This window comes from Ovis aries, chromosome 24 (assembly GCF_016772045.2).
Source record: "Ovis aries strain OAR_USU_Benz2616 breed Rambouillet chromosome 24, ARS-UI_Ramb_v3.0, whole genome shotgun sequence".
NCBI classification, from domain to species: domain Eukaryota; kingdom Metazoa; phylum Chordata; class Mammalia; order Artiodactyla; family Bovidae; genus Ovis; species Ovis aries.
The window spans coordinates 38,748,382-38,771,825 of NC_056077.1; the positions used below are offsets into that span (position 1 = coordinate 38,748,382).

A 23,444-nucleotide genomic window follows, 5' to 3' on the forward strand; every position below is an offset into this window, starting at 1 on the left:
GAGCCCCGCGCGGTCGCGGCTGGGCCTCTGCGCCTGCACAGATGCGCGGCCCGGGGCGCAGGTGCGCTTCATAGGCTCGCTGCATGTGTTAGGTCCCTTCTGTTGTTTTCTTTTCGTAAGTAGAAGCTCCAGTACTTTGGGCACCTCATGCGAAGAGTTGACTCATTGGAAAAGACTGATGCTGGGAGGGATTGGGGGCAGGAGGAGAAGGGGACGACAGAGGATGAGATGGCTGGATGGCATCACTGACTCGATGGACGTGAGTCTGAGTGAACCCCGGGAGTTGGTGATGGACAGGGAGGCCTGGCGTGCTGCGATTCATGGGGTCGCAAAGAGTTGGACACGACTGAGCGACTGAACCGAACTGAAGCACGGCGCTAGCCCTGAGGGCTTTGTTAGCCCCGAGACACCCCGCAGTTAGTGGCGGATCTGGGGCTCAGCTCATATACACGTCTGTGTGGGCTGCGAGGCTGTGACAAAGTTGCCCGCCCCCCGCAAGGGCTGCTGCCGCCGCCGCCAAAACTTCAGTCGTATCTGACTCTCTGCGACCCCGTAGACCGCAGTCCACCAGGCTCCTCCGTCCCTGGGATTTTCCAGGCAAGAATACTGGAGTGGGTTGCCATTTCCTTCTCCACCCCGCAAGGGCAGGGGTTAGGAGTTCCTCGTTAGGACCTTCCCTGGTTCAGGGAGTGGCCTGAAGCCACTCGCCCGCTTGGTGCTGGTGAGTGGGGAGTAGCCTGATCTGCCTTCCTTCCTTCCTCCGAGCTGGTCGTAGGTTCTGACCACTTCTCGGCCTCTCCGCTCCCCTCCGCCCGGGTCCGAGCCCCCCTCATCGCGTACCTGACCGGGTCTCCCCACTGCTCTCCCCAACCCTGCCCTATTTCCCCTCCTCCTCTTCGGTGCATTGCCCTTAGAGCAGCTCAAGTGACGACGAACCGTCAGACCAGGCCCATCAGCTTAGAATTTTGCAAGCCTACACTTTGTGCATCCAACCAGTCCATCCTAAAGGAAATTCGTCCAGAATATTCATTGGAAGGACTGATGCTGAAGCTCCAATACTTTGGCCACCTGATTCGAAGAACTGACTCATTGGGAAAGACCCTGATGCTGGGGAAGATTGAAGGCGGAAGGGGACGACAGAGGATGAGGTGGTTGGATGATATTACGGACTCGATGGACATGCGTTTGAGCAAGCTTCTGAGTTGCTGATGGACTGGGAGGCCTGGTGCACTGCAGTCCATGGGGTTGCAAAGAGTTGACACAACTGAGTGACTGAACACTTTGTGCATATAATGGACTCCAACCTCTTGCAGTCTTTTCCCCGGGAGTCACACATCGCAGGTTTGCAGATGCATGGTTGTCTCCCCGAGTTAGGGCTACTTTCTCCCTTCCTCACTCACCTTGCCTGCTGCTTCCCCCTCCACCCCCAAAATATACCAAGCTCATTCTCACCCCAGGGCTTTTACGGTCTCTGTTTCCTCGGCCAGAGTCTGCCCCTCCTGCAGGTATGTCCCTGTCACTGTCTCCATTCAGGCCTCAGCTGTAACATGGTCTCTAGAGCTTTTCCTGAAAATGAAGTCAAATAGATAGCGTATGCCTGAAGACTCACTTTTTAAGTGCCCAATGCCAAACTAGGTCAGAAATCTGCAGTGTTATGTTCTAATAGTATAAAAAAATGACAATCCTTGTCATTATTTGAAAGGATTAGTGCTATATTACAGGCTTCCCAGATGGGTGTTGTAAAGAATCGGTCTGCCAATGCTGGAGAGGTGGGTTCGATCCCTGAATCGGGATGATCCCTTGGAGAAGGGAATAGCTATCCACTCCAGTATTCTTGCCTGGGAAATCCCACGGACAGAGCACCTTGGCACGCTACAGTTCATGAAGTCGCCGAGCCCGACGTGACTAAACACCCACTCGGTAACAGTCTTGCAGTAAAAGTGCTGTATATTACACTGCAAGTTACTTTTAGGTTAAAGGATAAAAGAGGAACTGTTTCAGAACTGGAGGAGACCCTACCACCACCTCAGCACCTGCACAGCTCATAAGACCGCACACTTCTACCTTCGGCCGCTAGAGGGTGAAACACATAGGAGAAAGACACACGGAGCCCCAATTCAATCAGCCCTCACTCAGATGGGTGGTTTTGCAACATACTAGGGAGTTAGGGTCTGAAGATAATACAGGCTAACAAGGGCAAAAATACCAATGCAGTCAAATGCATCAGAGGAGCTCCTGCTGAATTAGTTCCAGCCAGCTTTCAAGGAAGCTGTCCCAAGCTGAGCACAAAGGGAGGGAAAGAGGGTCCCTGAGGTCCCCAGCACTTAATGTGCACCAGTCTCGGCTGTGAGCTTCAGGACAGGGCTCCTTAACACCTCATGGAAATCCTACGGTGGAGTCTCTGCTGGTAACAGAGCAGCAACACGGCTCACGTTAACTCCAAGGGCAGGGCTAGGCTGTGACGGGCCAAGACTCCACACATCTGACCCCAAAGCCTGTGCTTTTCCTAGCGTTCCCACAGATCACTAATGGTTTCTGTTGAAACCAAATCTTTGCTCGACCATTCCAGCAAGCCGTCTGACTTACTGGTATCTCTGGGCTGGATCTTCCCTAGCAAGGCTTTCTACCTGCAACTTTTTCTCTACCCGTTTCTCTTTGACAGGCTGCAAGGAAGCAGGAAACCTTGTTTTTTTGGCTGCACTGAACAGCTTGCAGGATCTTGGTTCCCCGACCAGGGATTGAACCTGGGCTACTGCAGTGAAAGCACTGAGGGCTAACCAGTGGCCTGCCAGAGAATTCCCTGGGAAACCTTCAAACCCCGTGATTGGACTAGACAGTGTTGGATTGGTGTCTGTAAGCAGCCAACACCCAGCATCTTTTCAGAGTTACTTAGTGGGCAAATCTGTTAATTTTGCTTTATTTTTCTTTATGTTTAAAGAAAAAACACAAATTCACACAAATAAAACAGCTTGATAAAAAGTATGAATTACCTGATAACCTTTATTCAGGAAGTGAGAGTAATTCAGAAACAGTGCTTCGGGAGGTGCGTCAGACAATGCCTTTGTTCCCACGTGCGCCAGGCCGCTGCCCTGGTCCCACGCCCCCCAAGTACCTGTGGAGACGTCACCCTGGTGGACCACAGGATGGTGGTGGCATCTCAGCCAGCTTTACTTTTCCTGGGGCAGATGGCTGGCGGAGGCGTTGACACTCCATGCTTCCGCAAGTCCCAGATCCTTGCTCTATGCTCGCCGAAGAAGGAGCCCAGCTCGTGTTCAATTTACATGCACAAAAACAGATTCCCCCGGCCACCAGTTTGGGAACGCTGAGGTCTGCTCCACATAGGCCAGGATTTCCCACCCTTCCTCCTTGCCATTATAATCTTCCAAAAAGGATGAAAACAGAAACTAAACTAGAATGCCTGAAAGAAAGATACTCTGATACACAAAAGCAAAGACATAAGGTGGGGGTAGGGGGGGCGGGGTGAGAGCGATAAGGACAGGAGGTTAAACTGCAGCTACACTGCCTGTCTAGAAAGATGTCTGGAGACACACTAGATAAAAGTGAAATCCACCCGGTTCCCTTCCTTCACAAGGTACTTTAATGCCGTAAACAAGACTGCGACGTCCCTTTTGTTGTAAGCACTGTTAGTACTCAATACTTCAACATTTATGATGCATCACAAAAAAACCAAAATTGTATGTTTTTGCGTAAGTCAAGGAAAAAATGCAGCAAATCAATACAATGGCAAAATCAGGGGAAAAACTGCAATTGAAAAAAAAAAAGAGGTTTTAGATTAAGGGAAGAACAAATGTTTGTGGCCCTATATAGAGCTTCTGTTGCCAATTGAAAAACAGAGACTAAACCCATCCTGACATAGGATGTTCCAAAACCCTAATCCGGAAAACAAGACAGTTTATTCTAGGTTTAATAAAATGTTTATTTAGGAGGGTAACAGAAGATGAATCATGCAAGAGTTCAGTAAAAACAAAACAAAAAGAGAGAGGAATGGCAATTGGTGCTGCCAATTAAAAAAAAAAAAAGAGTCAATCATTCTGCTATCCAAAAGGGATATGAAAAACCACTTCAATCTGAGAACAGACATGGTTGTAGTAATCTTCTGGAATTGTAAATTAAAGTGATAGGTAACCACTTGTGTTCCATTCCTCAGAGGAGCCCTAAGTCCAAACTAATGTTTCTTGCACGTCACACTCAAGATGGCAAGCAGCCCAGAGCCCCCTCGCCCACACAGCAAGCTTTTCAACACCCTCGGAACAGTCTCAAATTGACACTTCTTAGTAGGGGAGGAGGGCAGGCACCTTTGGTGACTCTTAAACGAGACTCCATCTACATTCAGAATCTTCAAATTTTGGTAATGAAAACCTTCAGACTTGCAAGTCATCCTTACCAGTCTTATGTAGTGTTTGACGTCTAGGGAAGGAGTTCCACATCACTGGGAAGCAATTTGAACGGATGTACCAAACAGCACATAGTGTCTCAGATTTCAAACAAAGATACCTCATCTTTTAGCAAAAAAAAAAAACAAATAAATATAGTGGAATGCAAGTTTGATAGATGGAGGAATATATTATCTATTGACTGTCAAGGAGTACGATTTCATTGCAGACACAAAGAATCAACAATTTCAAAGAATTAAAAAAAACCCAAAACAGTTTGCACTTATTCCTCACAAAATCTTCACTTTTGGAACTACCCCCAATTGAAGCTACACACTGACTTTATTAATACAGCATTAAGTTCCTTTGTGTAAAAAAATCTTTGTACATAGTAATAAAAAAAGGTAAGGCAAGATGCATTAAACAGAAACCTTCTGGTTCTTTCCCTCTGGGTTCTTACAGAGCCACTGATGACTATCCGCAACAGAAGAGCTGAGTTTCCAATTTTCCGCATCAAGCATCTTGAGCCTTTGCTGTGGTAAGAATTCTGTCCGAGCACCCTGAGGACAGATGCTGCTGGTGGTCTTTGGCACTTACGCGGGCAGACTGAGCTTCTTTCCCTTGAGAACTACAAGTTTAAAGACAGGGATGAAAACAAAAGGTCACTCATCCTGATGTGCTTCAGCTTCCTCCTTCCCACTCCTAGAAGTTTATCATACAAGACACCACAGAGCAAGGTCCACGGAAATGAGCTCCTGATAAGCACCAGGCATCTGACTTGGGTGTCAATAAACAGAGTCCTGAAGTAAGAGAATGTCATATACACAGACTGGAATCTTCTTAATGTATCCGGATGCCACAGCAACTGATTTTAAAAATACTAGTTCAACTGAAATTGTCTTTTAATTCCTGGCAGCTTTTTGTCATCGTGACTTAATCCCCTAATTACATATATTGACACATAACAGTTATGAAAATTTTGGATGTTAAAAAAAAAACAGTTAAGATACATATGCCCTTGTATCTAGCAATTCCACCATTAGAAATTTTACCATATAGGCAGGATTCTTACTGGCTATAGAGTAAGCTATTCTTTACTGTGCAGCCAGGATTCCTTAGCTGGGAGGCGTGAGGAGAAGGGGGTGACAGAGGATGAGACGCTTGGATGGCATCATCAACTCAATGGACATGAGTCTGAGTAAACTCTGGGAGTTGGTGATGGACACGGAAGCCTGGCGTGCTGCAGTCCACGGGGCCGCAAAGAGTCGGACACGACTGAGCAACTGAAGTGAGCTGAGGATTCTTAGCCTGGGATCTTTAGTGGGGTCTCAGGGCCCCGGAACTCCCTAAAACTATAAGCGCATGTTTGTGTGAATCCACGTGGCTGTGCATTTTTCTCTGAGCAAGGACCGTGGCTTTCATCGATTTTTGTCAAGTTCACGTGTACTCTATTCACACAAAGGCTAATACATATACACACAAGGACGCTGCGTCCAACCCTGGACTTCTAGGCCCAAACACCCATGAACAGGGGGCTGAATAAATAAACTATTTACTTATAATAATAAATAATAAACATAAGATTCCACTGCTATTAAAAGTCATGCAGATGTCCAGGAAAAAGAACAGATTATAGAACAGCATGCTGAGTTTAAATCATGTATCATTAAACCATTATGTTTACTGAAATATTAACGATGATCATTTTTGAGTGGTAGGATTCTGGGTGATTGTTTTCAGAATTCTTCATTCTGACTGGTTTTACAATGAAAATGTGTCATTGTAGAAAAACAATAAAATTATAGCAAAAAAATCCTGACCAAGAATTCTACCTGACGGTCACTGAGACGTGCTCTGAAGCCAGTTCGCCTTCTGAGCAAGTGTCAGATCAGAAGCATGACGCCCACGGGAGCCCTGGAGGGGGAAGCGGGCCGCACAGGGCCTGGCGCACCTTTCGTGATGTACAAGTAGAAGAAGTCGCAGTACAGGATGGTCTGGACGACGCCGGCCACCACGGCGATGAGGTCGAAGAAGCCCTCGAAGTAGAAGCGCCAGATCCAGTTGACGAGGTACAGGGCGCGGTAGAGGCCCAGGAAGAACAGGTAGTGGGTGGTGATGGTCTCCGCCTCCCCGGTCTTGCTGATCATGAAGAGCTGCGGCAGGATGGCCACTGACTCCAGGTAGATGGAGAAGGTCCACAAGATCTGAGGGAGAAGCCGCAGCCCCGTCAGCCTGGCACCTGCTGCGGGCTCGCAGCAGCACTCCTGCCTCACCGTGGAGCAGCGTAAAGGGAGCGCGTCTGGGCATCAGCGCCCAGGACAGAGCAGCTTTGCACTTTAATAAACCACAGAAACTTAAGCCACATATAAAGGCGCAGACCCCCGGGACAAGCGAGGTTCCCAGACACCTGCACCTCCTTGGATCTCCCTCCCCGGTCTCGCCAGCGCTGCACTCTTCCCTGGGCAACTGCCTGACTCCTCCAACGCGATGCTTCTTCCGCTCCGGATCTGGGGCCCTGAACCAGCCCCACTCCCTCCCAGGGCAACAGGACTGGGCACTGGGTCCCTTCATCCCCCCACCGCTGTTCCTCCTTTCCAGATGACATAAATCATTTCCCTCTTTTCTCACTCTTCAGGCTTTTTGTGGCATGGTTAAATCAAAGAGCTAAGAAGTCAGAGTCATAATCACGCAAGCTCTCTTCCCAACCCAGCACTTCATTCACGCCTACAGAGGAAGGGTCTGGGAGGAGTCCCTGGAGGGTTTACACCCAGGCACCGCCGCCACCAGGGGACAACCACGGCCTCACTCCGGGACGCTTGGGGCTGGATGGAGCACTGGGGAGCAGGCCACCTCACCACGTGGCGTGGCGCTGGGCACCAGGCAGGCTGCACTTCCTCAAGACAAGGAGTGCAGCGGCTCGGTGTCACAGAAGCCAAGCTTATGTTCTAAAGGAGAGTCAGCAGACAGACGTTCAAGTGGGTGTCTGACCTGGGGGCTTAATTCTTGCCCAGGATTCATTTACATCAAACTGCGGTTGCTTGCTAACCCACTCCCCATCCACGCCCCCAAAACACAAAATAGAACTCCATTAACTGCAAACAGGTCTATTTCCTTAGGGAACCACGCATGACTACCTAAGTAACCTCTTAACTAACCTCCAGAGGAGAGAAGTCATGATTGACTAGAAATGAGAGGCCGCCCACAGGGACCACCAGAAACTCCACTCGGAAAGTATCATGATTTCCATCGTAGGTCGCCTTGAATTTCATGTAGATCAGGTACACTGTGGCATAGGAGCAGGCGATGTAGATGAGCTGAAAAGATTAAAAAAAAAAAAAGATGCTGTGTCATCAACATGTTACAACTGCTCCAGTTCCCCTGGCTCTCTACATCAGCCACAGATACGTATATCAAACTTAAATATAGTAAAATCCACTTTTTTGGGTGTATACAGTTCCATATGTGATCAAACCACCACCATAGTCAAGACACAGACCAGTCCTAAGCCCCCCCCAATTCCCTCCTGCCGCCCCACGGAGCCATGCCTTTCCCCCAGGCCTAACCTCTGGCAAGTGCCAGTGTGTCCTCAGTCCCTGCACTTCTGGCCTTTTCTAGAATTCCATTCCATAAACGGAATTGTAACAGTATGTCACCTTTCAGACCAGTTTTTTCCAGTCAACATAACCACCTGAGATCCAGCCATGTTGTCTGTCGTGTGTATTAAGAACTGGTCCTCTTGTGTCTTTACGAAGAGGCAGCCACAGAGGTTCGTCCACCCACCAGTCAGAGGACAGGTGGGCTGTCTACAGCTTGTGGGGTGGGGGAGGGAGCCGCTGTGGACATCTGTGCACAGGCTTCTGGGTGAGCACGAGCCTTCATTTCTCCTGGGTAAAGACCCAGGAGGGGGACTGCTGGAGCAGATGCTAAGCACAAGTTTCACTTTATGAGAGACTGCCAAGAAACGGATTTTTAATCTCTTTGTAAATTATTAGATAGTTGCCTTAGAAAAGAAAGTGAATGGCAAGTTCAATACAGTTCAAAATCAAGGCACTTCCTTACAGCATGAAGATATTTCTGAGCTTGCACTTTTCAAAAGATAATATAGACAATGTAACTCACGTAACTCACGTTACACTTTGCAATGACAGTTTTAACTCACGTTACTTTAACACTGAACATTCAGATTGTTGCTATGAAATTTCGTCTGGTAACAACAAAAGCAAAACCAAAAGTAAGTGATAACTGTACAATGCATAGCTATTCAAGGGCTTACAATTAGGTTATATGGTGTTTCATATTCAAAAGGAAAAACACTATATATACTCATCTGAACCCAAGAAAAAGTCTGACATTCTGAGATTACACCAGTTTTCAGACTGCAGAATTTTAGGCTCAAGAACCTATAAACACAGGCAGCTGGAGTATCAGCCACATGACCTGGTCCTACTTCGCTCTAGCCAAGGCGACTTGCAAAATTTGATTCGGAAAACACTGGGGTCAATCGACATAAGAGGATAATGAGAGCAATCATCAAGTCCTCATATACTTCAAAACAAAGACCTGAACTGTCCCAGGCATCATGAAGTTATATTCGCAAATAGTTAACAAAATACCAAACTGCCAACTATACCCATAATAGTGAAGAGGCCACACACACACCCCTTCTCAATGCAAAGTCAAGGAAGATTGACACCCTATACCATCAGAGCCGCTCTCTCCACACAAAAATACGTGTATATATGCTTGTGAATAAACACATAATCCATATGTATACACAAAACACACACACATCTACGTACAGTTTCCCCTGCCCCGCCCCCAGCAGAACATCCAGTGGAGGCACAAGCTGGCCAGGGGGTCGCTCCCCAGCCCCCCACCCACAACCAGCCCCGATGCATCCACCGAGGCTTAGCCGCCACTGAACAAAGCAGCTCTTTTTCTTCTCTCACCCATGCTTGCCATTTAAAGTAAGAAGCCATGAGCACATAAAACCCGGCTCTCATGCCCCTGATTTTCAGGATTATGTTTGGAAGCAACAATTAAGCAGGTAAGAATTCCTGAAAGCTGGGCATCCTGAGAGGGGGAGGAGGGGAGGGGATTCCTGCTCACATACCTCTGACAGCTACAGTTTTAACTTGCCTGGACAATAAGCAAGGACACAGCCATTTCTAAGGAAGCGAATTCCTGATGAATTCCCATCACTTAGTAACGGAGAATGGAACGACTCTAGGTAACCCGAATGTGCGGTCACAGCAGCAATCGCAAGCTAGTCATCTGCCCAGGGCTGCCTGCCATCTGCTCCCCTGCCAGAACCAGGGGTGCTGCCTGCAGTCTGCAGCCCTCAGTGTCCCCTAGGGGTGCTCACCACGTGCAAGTTCAACACTGGCAGAGCGCACCCAGACTGCGCGAAGCGCGGCATGTATACTGCCCATGGCGCACAAGAGGCTAGGCGTATGCAATTACGGTGCATTCCGAGAGCCACACATCTGTCTTCCTGTGAGTTAGGGAAACTGACACCAAGGGTGGCATGGATACTAGCACTTGGGACGAGTTAAAGGCTTAGAAACCATGTTAAGTGAACTACGGTGTAGACGTGGCTTAAGCACGGCAAAGGCGACAGGCGGACGCACGCCCAGGCCCCACAGAGAGGCGGGAGCAGGCAGGGCAGCCGGAGCCTGCCTGCTCCTCCTTGTCCTGAACCAACCTGCTGGCCTTTCCCAGGGACCCTGTCATTTCCCACTGCTTGAAAACGTAACAGTCACCCCTCTTTCTTTGAGGGTTTTCCAGAGCTTCAGAAGTTTATCACAGTTGAGGAACTTAAGACCAAGAAATCTCTAAGTGCAAAGTGCTTTAATTAAATAGATACTGCTTTGATACAGGAAAAAATATGCTTAATGATAACTATTCCGAGCTTTACGTACTAGGTGGTCTCAAAAGGCTTACATAAACAACAGCACACCTAGACACTATTCTTGAAGATGCTTAATTAAGTGCAGAGGTGACATAAATTTAACAGTTTCCACAAGTCTGTGAATTATGGACCAAACACATTCCATTGGGTGCCACACCATACCTTCATAGACGTATTATATAATGAAATAAATGAAGTAAAAAGATCCAGGTAACGAGTTGTGAAGACCAGTGCAAACAGAAGCTGGCTTTTCCCAGAAATACCTGAAGAAACAAAAGCAAAGTGTTAGAAATACACCAAGAGCTCCGTGATTCTTGAAGTCGATACCGTGAAGGGACTGCAGGGACGCGGGGCACCAGGCGTCAAAGCCACGGGCTGGGATGACTCCAAACACAGGAGAGCAGTTTCAATCTTCCTTTCCCTCAACATCCGAACAGACAAGGCGACGAGGAACCAAGTGGGGGCCCTGCTTCAAGGAAAAGTCTGAGCAGTAATCCCCCTGGCTTGGCCTCCTACGGTGACTTTTGGGAGGCAGCTTTACTTGGAAGAGATAAAAATTAAAAAAAAAAAAAAAAACTATCTTAGATGAACCACACAACCAAACTCAGACTCACACAAACATGCTCCCCTGGATGCTATGGCAACAAGAGGGTGGGCACCTACTAGCCTTCCAAAGCAGCACCTTTTACTGTTTTAACATCTTGAAACTCTTTCTCCCTCCAGTCACCACTCCCCTCTCCCTCCAGAGCCCATTTGGAGCGCAGGGACACTCAGTCGAGATGATGAGGTCACCTGCCAGGTCACCTGTCGTCTGGATTTGGCCAAATAGTTATGTGACAACAGCTGTGCACCGCGGGTTTCAGGCGTTGAAGAGCGACTTTTTGAGGAAAGTGAATCTCACCAGGTGTCAGGACCCATCCACCCTCACGTACACTGTAAACTTCACATCATTAGACAGTTAAGCAAAGTTTGTACTTAGTGGAAATGTCACTGCCCCCAAATCATTAGCAATACTCTTCCAGAAGGTGAAAATCACACTGTTTTATTAAATGATATTTTACAAACAACACTACTGTCCAAAACTACTTGACAGCTTGTTGAAGCAAAAAGCCTAGCTCTGAGAACGTTGTTTTTGTGGAGGAATAACTGCAGTTCCACCCTATCCACAGACATAAGCTAAGAGAAACCGGAGAAACAGCAGTCTCTGTCTCTCTGGATCCGTCAGCAGTGGCCAATTTCAAGGGCCAAAGGCGGAGATGCAGGTACAGAGAGTAAGTGTGCCCCTTTTAGTCTTTCCCCAGTGGCAGGGAAGTTTCTCTTTTTTCTTATCACAGATCAATGTTCCAAAGGAGAGCTGACGAGACTGCTGTTGGCACGGGAACATGCGAGAGGAGACAAGACGGGGAAGGGGGCCGGGAGCACGCACTTCACGTCGGACGACTGGGGAAGCCTTGAGAAAGTCCCAGTTTATTTTCTGTGTGGGTCTTTCCCATATTTTAAGTTAAAAAATGACAGAATACATATAGGCAAGCTTTGTTGTAAAGGGTTTATTCTCCTGAAAATTTGGAAGCCAGGTAAACTGAAATTTGCCCGTTTTCAGAATTCCTAGACTAAAAATCAGGGACTGGCATATCGCTTTTATCACCCCTTTTTGATGCAACCCAATTCCCAATTTTGAAGACACCCTCCCTCGGCGCTGCTTATTCATCCAGCAAGTACAGAAGATCCACTCCACGAGGCTGCTGCCCAGCTCCTGTGGAGCGCTGACAAAGCGCCCTGTGGTCATTTGGTCGCCCGCCTCCTGCCCCTCCAGCGACCCACCGTGTGCACGCACGCGCACATACACACACACGGGGTCCGACACACAGCAGGGCCCAGAAAATACCTGCTGAATGAATGAACAAATGGAAAACAAAACAAAACAAAACGGTAATTCGATTATATTCATGTCGTGGGGGTAAACTCATTTTGTGGTATTTTGAAATAAGACTTCCAAAGAGTTTTTAAGTCATACTGTGTCTCTGACTGTAAACAGGTGCGTGCTCCGGGCTCTGCCCTAATTTACTGCCCGCCAGAGAGTGGGGCAAAGGAGAAGGGCACAGGCGGCGTGTGGCCTGCAGCTTGTCCTGTGGTGTGAAACCTGGGCAGGAACCACCATGCTGGAGACCTGAGCGCTGTGTGCCCACACAGTTCTGCCCGATTCTTCCCGGCCTGGTTCCCGAAGAGCAGGCAGCAGCTTTCCCCTTTAACACAGAAAACCTGTCTGTCTTCTCAGGAAGGTAGGGATCCCAGCTGAAGACAGAGTGGGCAGGACAGGAATCTCCTTCTGGGGACACGTGCTATGAAGCGGGAGGCGCTACCACTCAGTTCCCAGGTTGAGACTGAAGGACACAAAGGCCAGGGTAACAAGCTCTGGAGACCACTCACTCTCAGCGGTTCTGTAACAAATGTACTGCACCTCCACACCAGGGAGCACCTCCACATTAGGGACCACCTCCACACCAGGGAGCACCTCCATGGTAGGGAGCATCTCCACACCAGGAAGCACCTCCACATTAGGGACCACCTCTACACCAGCGAGCACCTCCACATTAGGGAGCACCTCCACACCAGCGAGCACCTCCACATTAGGGAGCATCTCCACACCAGCGAGCACCTCCACATTAGGGAGCACCTCCACATTAGGGAGCACCTCCACACTAGGAAGCACAACTCGTAAAACGGAAACCAATCATCACACACACCACCATTCCCATCTTCTCCCACTGGGCCAAGTGAAGGTTAATGAACGCCTCCAACTAAGCATTCCAGTGTACATGACCTTAAATTATGCTGCGGGTTAAAAGCTGCATTTCTCATATCTCCATTGGTTTACAGAACAAAACCCTCAACCAGACGGACAAGCCTTCTGTGAACTGTTTCTTCCTGCCAACACTGGATGCGCCCAAGCACCACAGGTCAGAGCAGCAGGAAAACCTGCAGGGCAGCGCTCACCCGGCGGCCCGGGTACCAGGTGCCAACCCACTGCCTCCAAGGTTCCAGATGCTCTCCTAACGGCCACGAACAGCTCAGCACAGGGCTCAGCAGCGGGCCCACAGCACAGCTCCTGTGAGCAGGGGAAGGGGCTGTGGGGCCAGAAGGTGTGGGTTCAAGCTCAGCTCTGAGTGCACCAGGTCACAGAGGGTCATTACATACTTGGCCCCCCTAAACCTCACTTTCTGCACCTGCCAAACAGGGCAAAGTATGGGCCTGTTGGAAAAAGCGTTTTTCGATAGCTGCCATGCTTGTGGGTGCTTAGTGGCAGCTCTGACTATGTGCTGCTTTGCCACTTTTTCCTGTTTTCAGCAAAATCAATGCTATTTTATTAAAATCACCAACTGGGCCCACGTACCTGGAATAAAAAGCAAAAGGACCTTGTAAACACCCTTCCCACCTCCACTTTAAACACAACGCTCCAGGCTTTTTTAAAGCCACTTTCTCTGTACATGTACTCACACGTTTGCCCCTTAAAATGGGCCACACTATCTCTTCGTGGTTCACAACTTGTTTTCTCAACTTAGTATTTCAGACATACCTTCTCCTGTTAACACTTCCACCTTATTCTTTTTGATGGCTGCATAGTGTTCTGCAGTGTCAATGCCCCAACGTGTGTGACCCCTCCACGCAAGCGGACATTTGGGTTGTGCACAGTTTTTGTTCTTGCAAACGCTCCATAAATATCTTTGTATCTATAAACAGTGTTCTGTATTTACTTAGGTGCAACAAACACCTTTATACCTATATTTAGCTTGTTCACCTACATGACAATTTCTATAGTTCAAATTCCCTAGAAATGCTGATAAAATATATGAACACTTTAACTTTTAAAATAATGTCAAATTTCTCCTACATAGGCTGTGCCGATTTACATATTCACAACACCAGATGAGAATACTCTTTACATGCCTGCTTACATCAAGATGCTGTAAACCTCTGACTTTTTCCATCCAGTTGCAAACGATGGCACGCACTGCTCTTTTAACACCCAAACTGCTAACTACTAATGAGGCAGGGCATTCTTTCACTCTTAGCTGGCCTTCTGTTATTCTACAAACTGCCAGCTTCGCTCATTTACCTATCAGGGTGTTTTTTAATTTGGAGGATTAATTAATTTAATTTAAACATTAATTTTAAGGTGGATAGTAACCTTTTGCCACTTAGATTTATTGCAGATTGTTTCTCTCAATTTATTGTCCCTTGACTGTGATGATATTCTGAATTAGGAAGGTAATTTGGGGAGGCGAATCACCCTGTCTGCTCTCCTCTGCCCGGTCCTATCCAGGACCAGGCATGGTATAAACATGCATCCGGGTTGCTTTTATGTCCATCAGCAAAGTCGCACACTTTCCTCATGGAGGTCTCATACCCTCCTTGCTGTGAAATCAGGGGAGCCCTCTCCAGGGTCTTTCTCACCACTTCACATCCATAGTGTTTACTGCCTATGTGGTTTGATATCCTGTATTTTTGTCTTTTTATATAGATCTTATTTCAGCTAACTTGCAGCTTTCTTGAGAACAGAACCGTTGACAGCGGCAAGCTGCTGCTCAGAACTGTGTCCCCAGTGCCTTGCGGCCACAGAGTGGGTGGTCAGTAAGTAAGAGCCATGGTTACTCAGGAGCTTGGCACTCCAAAGAGCAGAAGCGATAGCTGCTACAAAGAGGAAGCCGGGAACGGGAGGCAAAAGCTTCCTGGAGTATTCAGAGACGATGAAAGGAGAGGTGTTTTCCTTGTGCTTCAAAAATATAAACTGTCACGACGAGGATGTACACACAGCACCGGAAACTACACTCAGTGGTTTGTAGGAAACTCTAAGGGAGAGGCTGACGAAGAGCACACACCCCTGAACCACTGTGCTGTCCCCCTGAGACCAACACAACGCTGCCAATCAACCACACTTCAATAAACAACGACAGAGAGAGGACCCACCCCCAATCTGGAGGACCCACTGCAGAATCAACAAATACACAAAATGCCAATTCACTGCATACCACTTAAGACAGTTTAGGAGGAAATATATTCAAACCTAAAACTTAAGCACACTTAAGAGCCAAGAAAATAGCTGCTTTTTGTAAATCAGATACATTCACTGCAAATAAACTATCTCCTAATAAAATTCAAACTATAAAGGCCACACATACGCATATATACACTACACCATGACAAGAAGCGCAGGGACACTGTACACTGCTGTCGAGTTCAGGAGGTAGAAAACCTGCAGCTCACAAGACAACAGCTAACAACCACCTAAGTGACAGGCGGAGGAGAGAAGGGAAGGACCAGGGCGGAAGGCTGGGAGCCTTGAGCTCAGAAGAATCCACCAGCAGCTTAAGCCCACTGGACACAGCACTAATAACTGTCAGCCTACAGGAAAATGCAGACAGGAAGTTCGTCACCTACAAACCAAGGGGTGTTCCCCCAACACTCCCCAGGCCCAAGTCTGGGACACTGTGGATCCAGCTGCACTCAGGGCTCAGGAAGACGAGGAACTCACATTTCATTCATCCCTCCATCATGACTATGCAGACAGTGGAGAATGCCATTTCTAACAAAGCCAAGATCAACTCCCCAGCCTCCACTTTAAAAGGTCCTTTGTGGCTGTTGTTCTGGAATTAGACAGTCAAGAAAGCAGAATCTTCCTCACTAAACTGTCTCATCCCTAATCCTAAGGGGAAAAAGCCTCATGGTTCTATAGTTGCAGCCATGTTTCAAATATGGGCCAAAACCCTAAAAGAATCCCAAGACCAGTATTTTCAAAGTGAGAAGCACAAAGTGAATGTACACACCTCCTGTTCCAGTTATTTGAGAAGCTCATCGAATTCTTACCCTTTCAAAAGCCCCTAAACAACTTTAAATTAAGCTAGTCAAATCCAGAATTTAATTCTGAATAAATGACCTTGGTGATTTTGATTTGCATAAGGCTAGAAAATCTCACATGTAAGAACAAAAATGATCCTAAGTCTGACAACGAGGATAGTTTAGTAACTATTGGAATACCACGCAAACATACACAAATTTAACTCACCTATTTATCTTCCTTGTTATTTCAGCTTAAGTATTTTATATTTTCCTAAATACTCCTAAATCTCCCAAATGAAAATAGTGAATGTCAAAAAACAACAAAAGAGCAAGCCCTTTCGCTTTCTCTTATTGCGCAGTGCTTCCTTGAGAATTCCACATTCAGCGTGGTACTAACTTCCCCCCAATACCTCAGTTTAAATCCATGTTTAGGAGATAGTGTGCTTCAATATTAAATGCCTTGACAGAGAAGGGGATTCTGAGGAACATATAAAAGACTCATACAATGACTTTGGAGCAAAAATAACAGTTAAAAGTAACATTTCTGGTGATGGGGCGGGCAAAATGGCTGAAGGCAGTCAAAAGGCACGAACATCCAGTTAGAGGATAACTGAAACTTAGGGGATGCAACATACAATGGGGACTATAGCTAACAAGACTGTATTGCATATTTGAAAGTTGCTAGGAGAGTAGACTTAAAAGCTTTCATCACAAGAGAAAACAAAAGTCACTATGTGTGGTGATGGGTGTTAACTAAACTTACTGTGGTAATCATCTCCCAATACATGTATCAGATCTGTATGTTGTACACCTAAAACGAATACAATGTTATACATCGATTATGTCTTGATGAAGCAGGGATTAAAACTAACATTTCCTAGGGAATTCCCTGGTGGTCCAGTGGTCAGGACTTCACCTAACAATGCAAGGGGTGCAGGTGAGAACCCTGGTCAGGGAGCTAGGATCTCTCAAGCCTCAGGGCCAAAAAACCAAGACATAAAACAGAAACAACACTGTAACAAATTCAATAAAGACTTTAAAAATGGTCCACATCAAAAAAAAAACATCTTAAAAATAAAACAACATTTTCTGAGTACAGAAAGAAATGACCTAAACTACTGACCTGGCATCAAATGCCTAAACCAAAACCACACAGACCAAATAGACATTTAGGCAAATCTTTCACTGTGAGTACTCCTTGCCTGTACACCAACCCTGGCTCTAACAGTAATCTCACCTCCCTGTGCCTCAGGTACCTCCTCTAGGGAATAGGGGCAAGGGCACTCCCTTCATAAGGTTATTTCAAGGACTATGTGAAAGTGTTAGTCATGTCTGACTTTTTGTGACCCCTTGCACTGTAGCCCAGGAGGCTCCTCTGTCCATGGAACTCTCCAGGCAAGAATACTGGAGGGGGTTGCCACTCCCTTCTTCAGGGGATATTCCCAACGCAGGGATCAAACTCAGGTCTCCCGCATTGCAGGCAAATTCTTTACCGTCTGAGCCACCAAGGACTACGTGGGATAAGCCATGTAAGGCATTTACCTCACTACCTAACACACAGCAAGCACTTGAATATCAGCTCTCACAATCGCTGAAATTACTTCGCAGTCATTGGCTGAAATTACTTTGCTGTCATTGGAAACACAACTGAACCTCTGGGAACTATGCATAGATTGAGAGACCATCTCCAAGCCAAACACACTGGTTTCAGTACATGGACTTTGTAACATCCATTTTGACTGCTCAAAGGTCTTTTTTGGTTCTTCTTACTTCCTGGATCTCAGCTGTGTTCCAGGGAGACAGGTGAAGCCTGAAAACTACAGCCAAAGAGGTGGTGGTATTATTCTAGAGGCGGAAATAGGTAGAAATCAATCAGGTACATGGAATTCTCTGCCACTCGGGTCATGTGGAACTCCATCTTTTACTGTCTCTGCAAAAATTAAGTCATTTAATTCTCCAAATGTTTATTACATTGAGGACATGGCATCAAAAATATGTGTAAGGAAGACTCTGTACTTTTAAAAAATCATTTAAAAATTCGCTGTTCTTAAGCTCTTAGGGCTAACGAAACGCAAAACCCTGCAAGGACTAGCTGAGAAAAATGGGTCTCACTGCCTCCCAGCAGCGTGTGCATGAAACGTGTACTCGCGAGGAGGAGCCGCCAACTCACTGGTGACGTGGAGTGAGGGATTACAGGAGACCACAGGAGACCACGGCCGTACCCGGCGGCGCGCCGCAGGTCTAAGAAAAACCGTTATTAGATGGAGGCGCTCAGAGGAGTTTTGACAAACTAGATCGTCCCTCAAAGCAGTATTAACAGCCCCAAGAAATTCGCTTAGAGATCTCCCCACAGGCCCCTCCAGCGACAGGCGCGATGCGGGACCCGAGGGCTGGGTTGAAGCCCACGGGACTCTAAAGGACAGGCCTGCCCGGGCACCTTCCCCGAAAGGCCGGTCCTCCGAGGGGCAGGGTGGAGAGCGGAGTGACCTCTCCCCACATCCGCCCCACCTCCCGGGTTGGGTCGGCTGCCACGTCAGGCCCAGCGCCACGGTCCTACCCATCCTCCTCCAGCGCGTCCCATTGATTCGCAGGCTCCCCGCACCTCGGGATACCCCTCCCTTCCTACCCAGGGGCGAGGAGAAGGGCCCACTGAAGCCGGGGGCGCGAGGGACCGGCGTGCTGGAACCCCTGCCCCGCAGCCAAACTTTTTAGATCCAACAAGGGCCCGCGCGGTCCACTCGGCGCCTCTCCGGCCCCCGACGGCTCAAGTTCGCAGCCGACCAAGTGCAGAGCCGGGCCCAGCGCCCCGACACCGCGCCCCGGCCCGAGCTCCTACCCCCTCAAGGGCCGCAGGCTCCCCTCGGGGCCCGGCCGCCCGCCAGCCAGGCCGAGGGGGGTGTGTCGGGCCGGCGCAGGCCTGCAGGCCCTGGGACGGCCGAGGTCGCCCGGTCCTCCCAGGGACGCGGCCCCGCGCCCGAGCCTCTCCCGGGCCTCGCCCGCCGCTCACCGGCGCAGGAGCGCGTCTTCCAGATTTTCAGCAGCAGGATGACGATGGCCGCCAGGTGGGACAGGTCCCCGGTCAGCCGGAAAATGTTCATGGCGGCGGCGGCGGTCTGCGCGGCGGCCCCAGGCTCGGCGGCTCAGGCAGCGGCGACGGCGGCGGCCCCAGAAAGGAAGCGGCGAAGATGGCGAGAGCGGGCGCGACGTGGCCAGGGACGTGGCCGAACTGCCGGCGCGCGCGCAGAGCAGCTTGGGAGAGCGGGCGACGGCCAGGCCCCGCCCCTGCCCCGCCCCTTAAAGGGGACGCTCCTCGCGCAGGCCGGGCGAGAGCGCAGCTGCCGGGCTCTATCCGTGGGTCCCTGACTCCTTGCCAACTTACCCCTGCCGGGTTTCCGGCTTCCTCAGGGGTGCCAGCGAGTTCCTTTAACTTTTGAAATGACACTCCCTTGTGAGGGTTTCCCACCCCCTCCCCCACTGATCTTAAGAGCTCTATCAGTTCAGTTCAGTTCGGTCGCTAAGTCGTGTCCGACTCTTTGCGACCCCATGGACTGCAGCACGCCAGGCCTCCCCGTCCATCACCAACTCCCGGAGTTTACTCAAACTCACGTCCATTAAGTCGGTGATGCTAACCAACCATCTCATCTTCTGTCGTCCCCTTCTCCTCCCGCCTTCAATCTTTCCCAGCATCAGGGTCCTTTCCAATGAGGCAGCTCTTCGCATCAGATGGCCAAAGTATTGGAGCTTCAGCCTCAGCATCAGTCTTTCCAATGAATATTCAGGACTGATTTCCTTTAGGAGTGACTGGTTGGATCCCCTTGCAGTCCAAGGGGCTCTCAAGGGTCTTCAACACCACAGTTCAAAAGCATCAGTTCTTCTGCGCTCAGCTTTTTTTATGGTCCAACTCTCATCTCTATACATGACTAATGGAAAAACCATATCCTTGACTAGATAGACCTTTGTTGACAAAGTAATGTCTGCTTTTTAATATGCTCTATAGGTTTACTCTATAAAAATGTATGAGAGGGGGAAAAATTGATATGATTACATCACTCAAGATAAGTTGGATATTGGGGATATTGGGAAGGGTGTGGTTTATGCAGGGGTCTAAAGATTTTTTCTTTCTGAGGATTCTGAGAAAGTGTGCAAAATAGGTTAGAAAATGAATATTTCTGTAGGATGTGAAAATCACAAGAAATTTCTAATGGGATGAAGCTGATAAACAGGATATGGCTGCATAATTTACAGAGCCCAATGCAAAAAGAAAATATGGGTTCCTCGATTGTTTAAAAGCAGGAAAAAAGTGCTATTAGAGGTACTGAAATGTAAAAGTTTCCCCTTTATTTTGCATTCTCTCTCGACTTGTTTCCTGTTTGCTATTTAATGTCATTCTAGGAAAAGAAAAAAAGAAAATTCAAAGTTATGGTCATGAATTTTACCGTTTGTCTTTATATTGTACCGTATCATTTTTGACGGCAAATATCAGAGCATATAACACAGATGCAGAATGGAATGCAGGTCCAAGAAAGCCCGTGATTAGTTTTGATTCTGGACCTGGATCCCACACAGCAGACCTGGCATTGGAGGCCCCATTAGTGGGGGGAGCACAGACACCCCCTGGCAGAAAGTAGTGATCAAATTATGAAAACTCTCACTGGTAGTGGACTGGGAGGGGGTAACCGTGGGAGAGAACATACGACTGAGTGTGGGACGTATCAGTCAGTGAACTGTATACAGAAAATAGTAGACCGGAGGACAGCGGAATGGTCTGGCTGCTACCAAGCGGTACCGACACTCAACATGAGTGTCATTCATGAAACGCTCAGGACAAGCAACAGTCCCATAAAGGCAGGATGCTGCTGCTGCTGCTGCTGCTGAGTCACTTCAGTCGTGTCCGACTCTGTGCGACTCCATAGACGGCATCCCACCAGGCTTCCCCGTCCCTGGGATTCTCCAGGCAAGAACACTGGAGTGGGTTGCCATTTCCTTCTCCAATGCATGCAAGTGAAAAGTGAAAGTGAAGTTCTGACTCCTAGTGATCCCGTGGACTGCAACCTACCAGGCTCCTCCGTCCATGGGATTTTCCAGGCAAAAGTACTGGAGTGGGGTGCCATTGCCTTCTCCGAAAGGCAGGCTAGAAAGCCAATAGGCCTCCCTGACTGTCTGCAGGGAAGTCCTCCCGCCCTGCAGAAGGAGGGGGAGTCAGGGCTCAAGCCTGAACCTTCATAGTTCTAGCCCTGGGGCTGAACTTGAACGAAAATTTCGATGCACCCAGTTGGTGTGAACTATTAAGATGGCTTCCAGAAGACTGGAGAAGACGATGGCTCTTGGTGAATGAGGTAAAAATGCTAGGATGTCAGGGTGTAGTGGGAATTCCTAATAATGTACTTTCACAGCCTTGAAAAATTCCACAGAAGTAGCACCTGGAAAAACGGCATATACTAAGAACTGTGTTAATGATTATCTGTCATGTTTTTCTTAGAATAATAGCCTTGTTACAAACCCCGAGACCAGACCCAGAAGGGAGTATGACTGGAGTCATGAAAGCATGGACCTTGAAACACTGGGTCGGGGGTCAGGCATGGACGCTGCCCGTATACTTGCTGATTGTTCCTGAGACTAGCCCGGAAGGGGACGGCCTGGGGTAAAAACAAGGAGATCTGGGCTATGTCAGTGTAGTGTCTTGAAAAAGATAAGATCAAAGAAATTCTTGTAGCTACAATCAGGAATGAAAGCTGGACTCAGAGTGGACTCTGCACCGCAGTCCAGTAGAGGCTGCAGGGCCCTTGACCCATGGCACCAGGTTTCGTGTTCTGTCTCCATTCTCGTCGCTCGCTCCCGGACCATTAGGGCAATATCGGGGCACGCGGTGGGGACGGGATTTTGTCCTGCAGCAGAGCGCAGAGGACGCACCCTTCATCGAGGCCCAAATTCAGTTGTCCTCAAACCTGGACGTGCATTTAAAGCCTGCAGAGGGCTTGCTGAGACCCAGATGGCTGGCCCATCCCCAGCGTCTGACTCAGTGGGTCTGCGGTGGAGCCCGTCAGTATCCTGCTGGGCCAGGGATGGCACTTTGAGAACCTGGCCAGAGGGACACCTGAACCCCTCATAGTGATGACTTTCCTCCACTGGCGAGGCTAATGACAGGAGAAGCTGTCGCTAGAGAGCAACAGGGATGGTAGGGTCTGGCAAGAGAGGCCAAAAGTCAGGGGGGTCACCACGAGCATCATGACTGATCAAATCATCAAGGCTGGTGTGGCGGCCAAGAGGCCTGATCCACAGGCAGTTATGGAGAAGATTCAAGAACGTGGTGCTCCCAGACGTCCCTGGTGGTCCAGTGGATAAGAATCTGCTTGCCAATCCAGGGGACGTGGGTTTGATCCCGGGTCCCAGAAGATTCTGCGTGCTGTGGAGCAACTTAGTCGATGCGCCACAACTTCTGAGCCCAGGTGCTGCAATTACTGAAGCCTGCCTGCCTAGAGCCTGTGCTGCACAACAGTGGAAGCCACCGGAACGGCACACCAGTGCACCGCAGTGAAGGGCAGGCCCTGCTCACTGCAACTAGAGACGGCCCTTGAGCCCCAGCAAACACTCAGTGCAACCAAAAATAATTAAAAATAATAATAATAGTCTGCCTGCCAATGCAGAGAATATGGGTTTGATCCCTGGACTGGGAAGATCCCACAGGTGGCAGAGCAGCTAAGCCCACAAGCTGCAACTCCTGAGCCCGTGTACCTAGAGCCCGTGCTCGGCAACAAGTCAGCTTACACCCACATTTCCTGCCCACAGAGCTTTGTTGACACCACGTGCTGAGAGCTGGCAGACTGCTTGATCTACCAGCATGGGATCCCACGTCATACTACAGCCTGATGGAGGTAGACCTTCCATCAGAGGGTCCCTCCTCAGCAGAGGAGGTGATGGGGAGTGGGCCCATGACCCGTTGGCAATACTACACACCATACCACCCAGAAGCTGCCAGCTAGGAGTGACATGATGGCACAGCCCGTGGAAGGCACAGCTGACATGCCAGCTCGTGCTCGGCAAGCCGGGGCGCAACCCCCCAGGACAATGCAGGCCCAGAGCCCTCTGCCTGGCACTGTTCCTCACGAGGAAGAGTGTGTGGACCTGGGTACCAAGGTATGGAAGCTGGAGTGGTCCCGTGTGTCATGTCTGGGTAACATTACCGCCAAACCTAGCAGCTGAAACAATGAGCCTTCATTCTCTGAGTTTCAGTGGGTCAGGAGTCTGGTTGCAGCTCAGCTGGGGGTCTCTGGGTCAGGGATTCAGCGATCAAGGCATTGACCAGG

General features: G+C 48.8%; 1 protein-coding gene and 1 long non-coding RNA gene across 3 annotated transcripts; one reads left to right on the forward strand and one right to left on the reverse strand.

Annotated features, from left to right (window-relative positions):
• The first annotated feature begins 15 nt into the window (after positions 1-15).
• LOC132658536 (uncharacterized) lies at positions 16-2,982 on the forward strand. The gene is made up of 2 exons (XR_009598334.1): positions 16-1,341; positions 2,663-2,982. It is a non-coding gene; the product is annotated as an uncharacterized LOC132658536 (long non-coding RNA).
• KDELR2 (KDEL endoplasmic reticulum protein retention receptor 2) lies at positions 2,983-19,368 on the reverse strand. 2 transcript variants are annotated; one of them, XM_004021057.6, is made up of 5 exons: positions 19,148-19,368; positions 10,468-10,568; positions 7,550-7,708; positions 6,346-6,598; positions 2,983-5,022 (listed from the first exon to the last, which is right to left on the reverse strand). In XM_004021057.6, exons 1-5 carry the CDS (start codon positions 19,236-19,238, stop codon positions 4,988-4,990), a joined length of 639 nt encoding a protein of 212 aa, XP_004021106.1. In that variant the 5' UTR covers positions 19,239-19,368; the 3' UTR covers positions 2,983-4,987. The 2 variants fall into 2 exon arrangements, with proteins under 2 accessions (XP_004021106.1, XP_060261712.1); XM_060405729.1 differs by having other exon boundaries at positions 2,983-6,598.
• Positions 19,369-23,444: the final 4,076 nt, after the last annotated feature.

Bases quoted from the DNA above. Each gene is read 5' to 3' on its own strand.
- KDELR2 (XM_060405729.1), bottom strand. From the start codon at position 19,238: ATGAACATTTTCCGGCTGACCGGGGACCTGTCCCACCTGGCGGCCATC. The intron at 7,709-10,467 runs GTATGGTGTGGC...TAATCTTTTCAG, and splicing joins TATATAATACGTCTATGAAG to CTCATCTACATCGCCTGCTC. The intron at 6,599-7,549 runs GTTAGTTAAGAG...CTTCTCCCTCAG, and splicing joins ATGACTTCTCTCCTCTGGAG to ATCTTGTGGACCTTCTCCAT.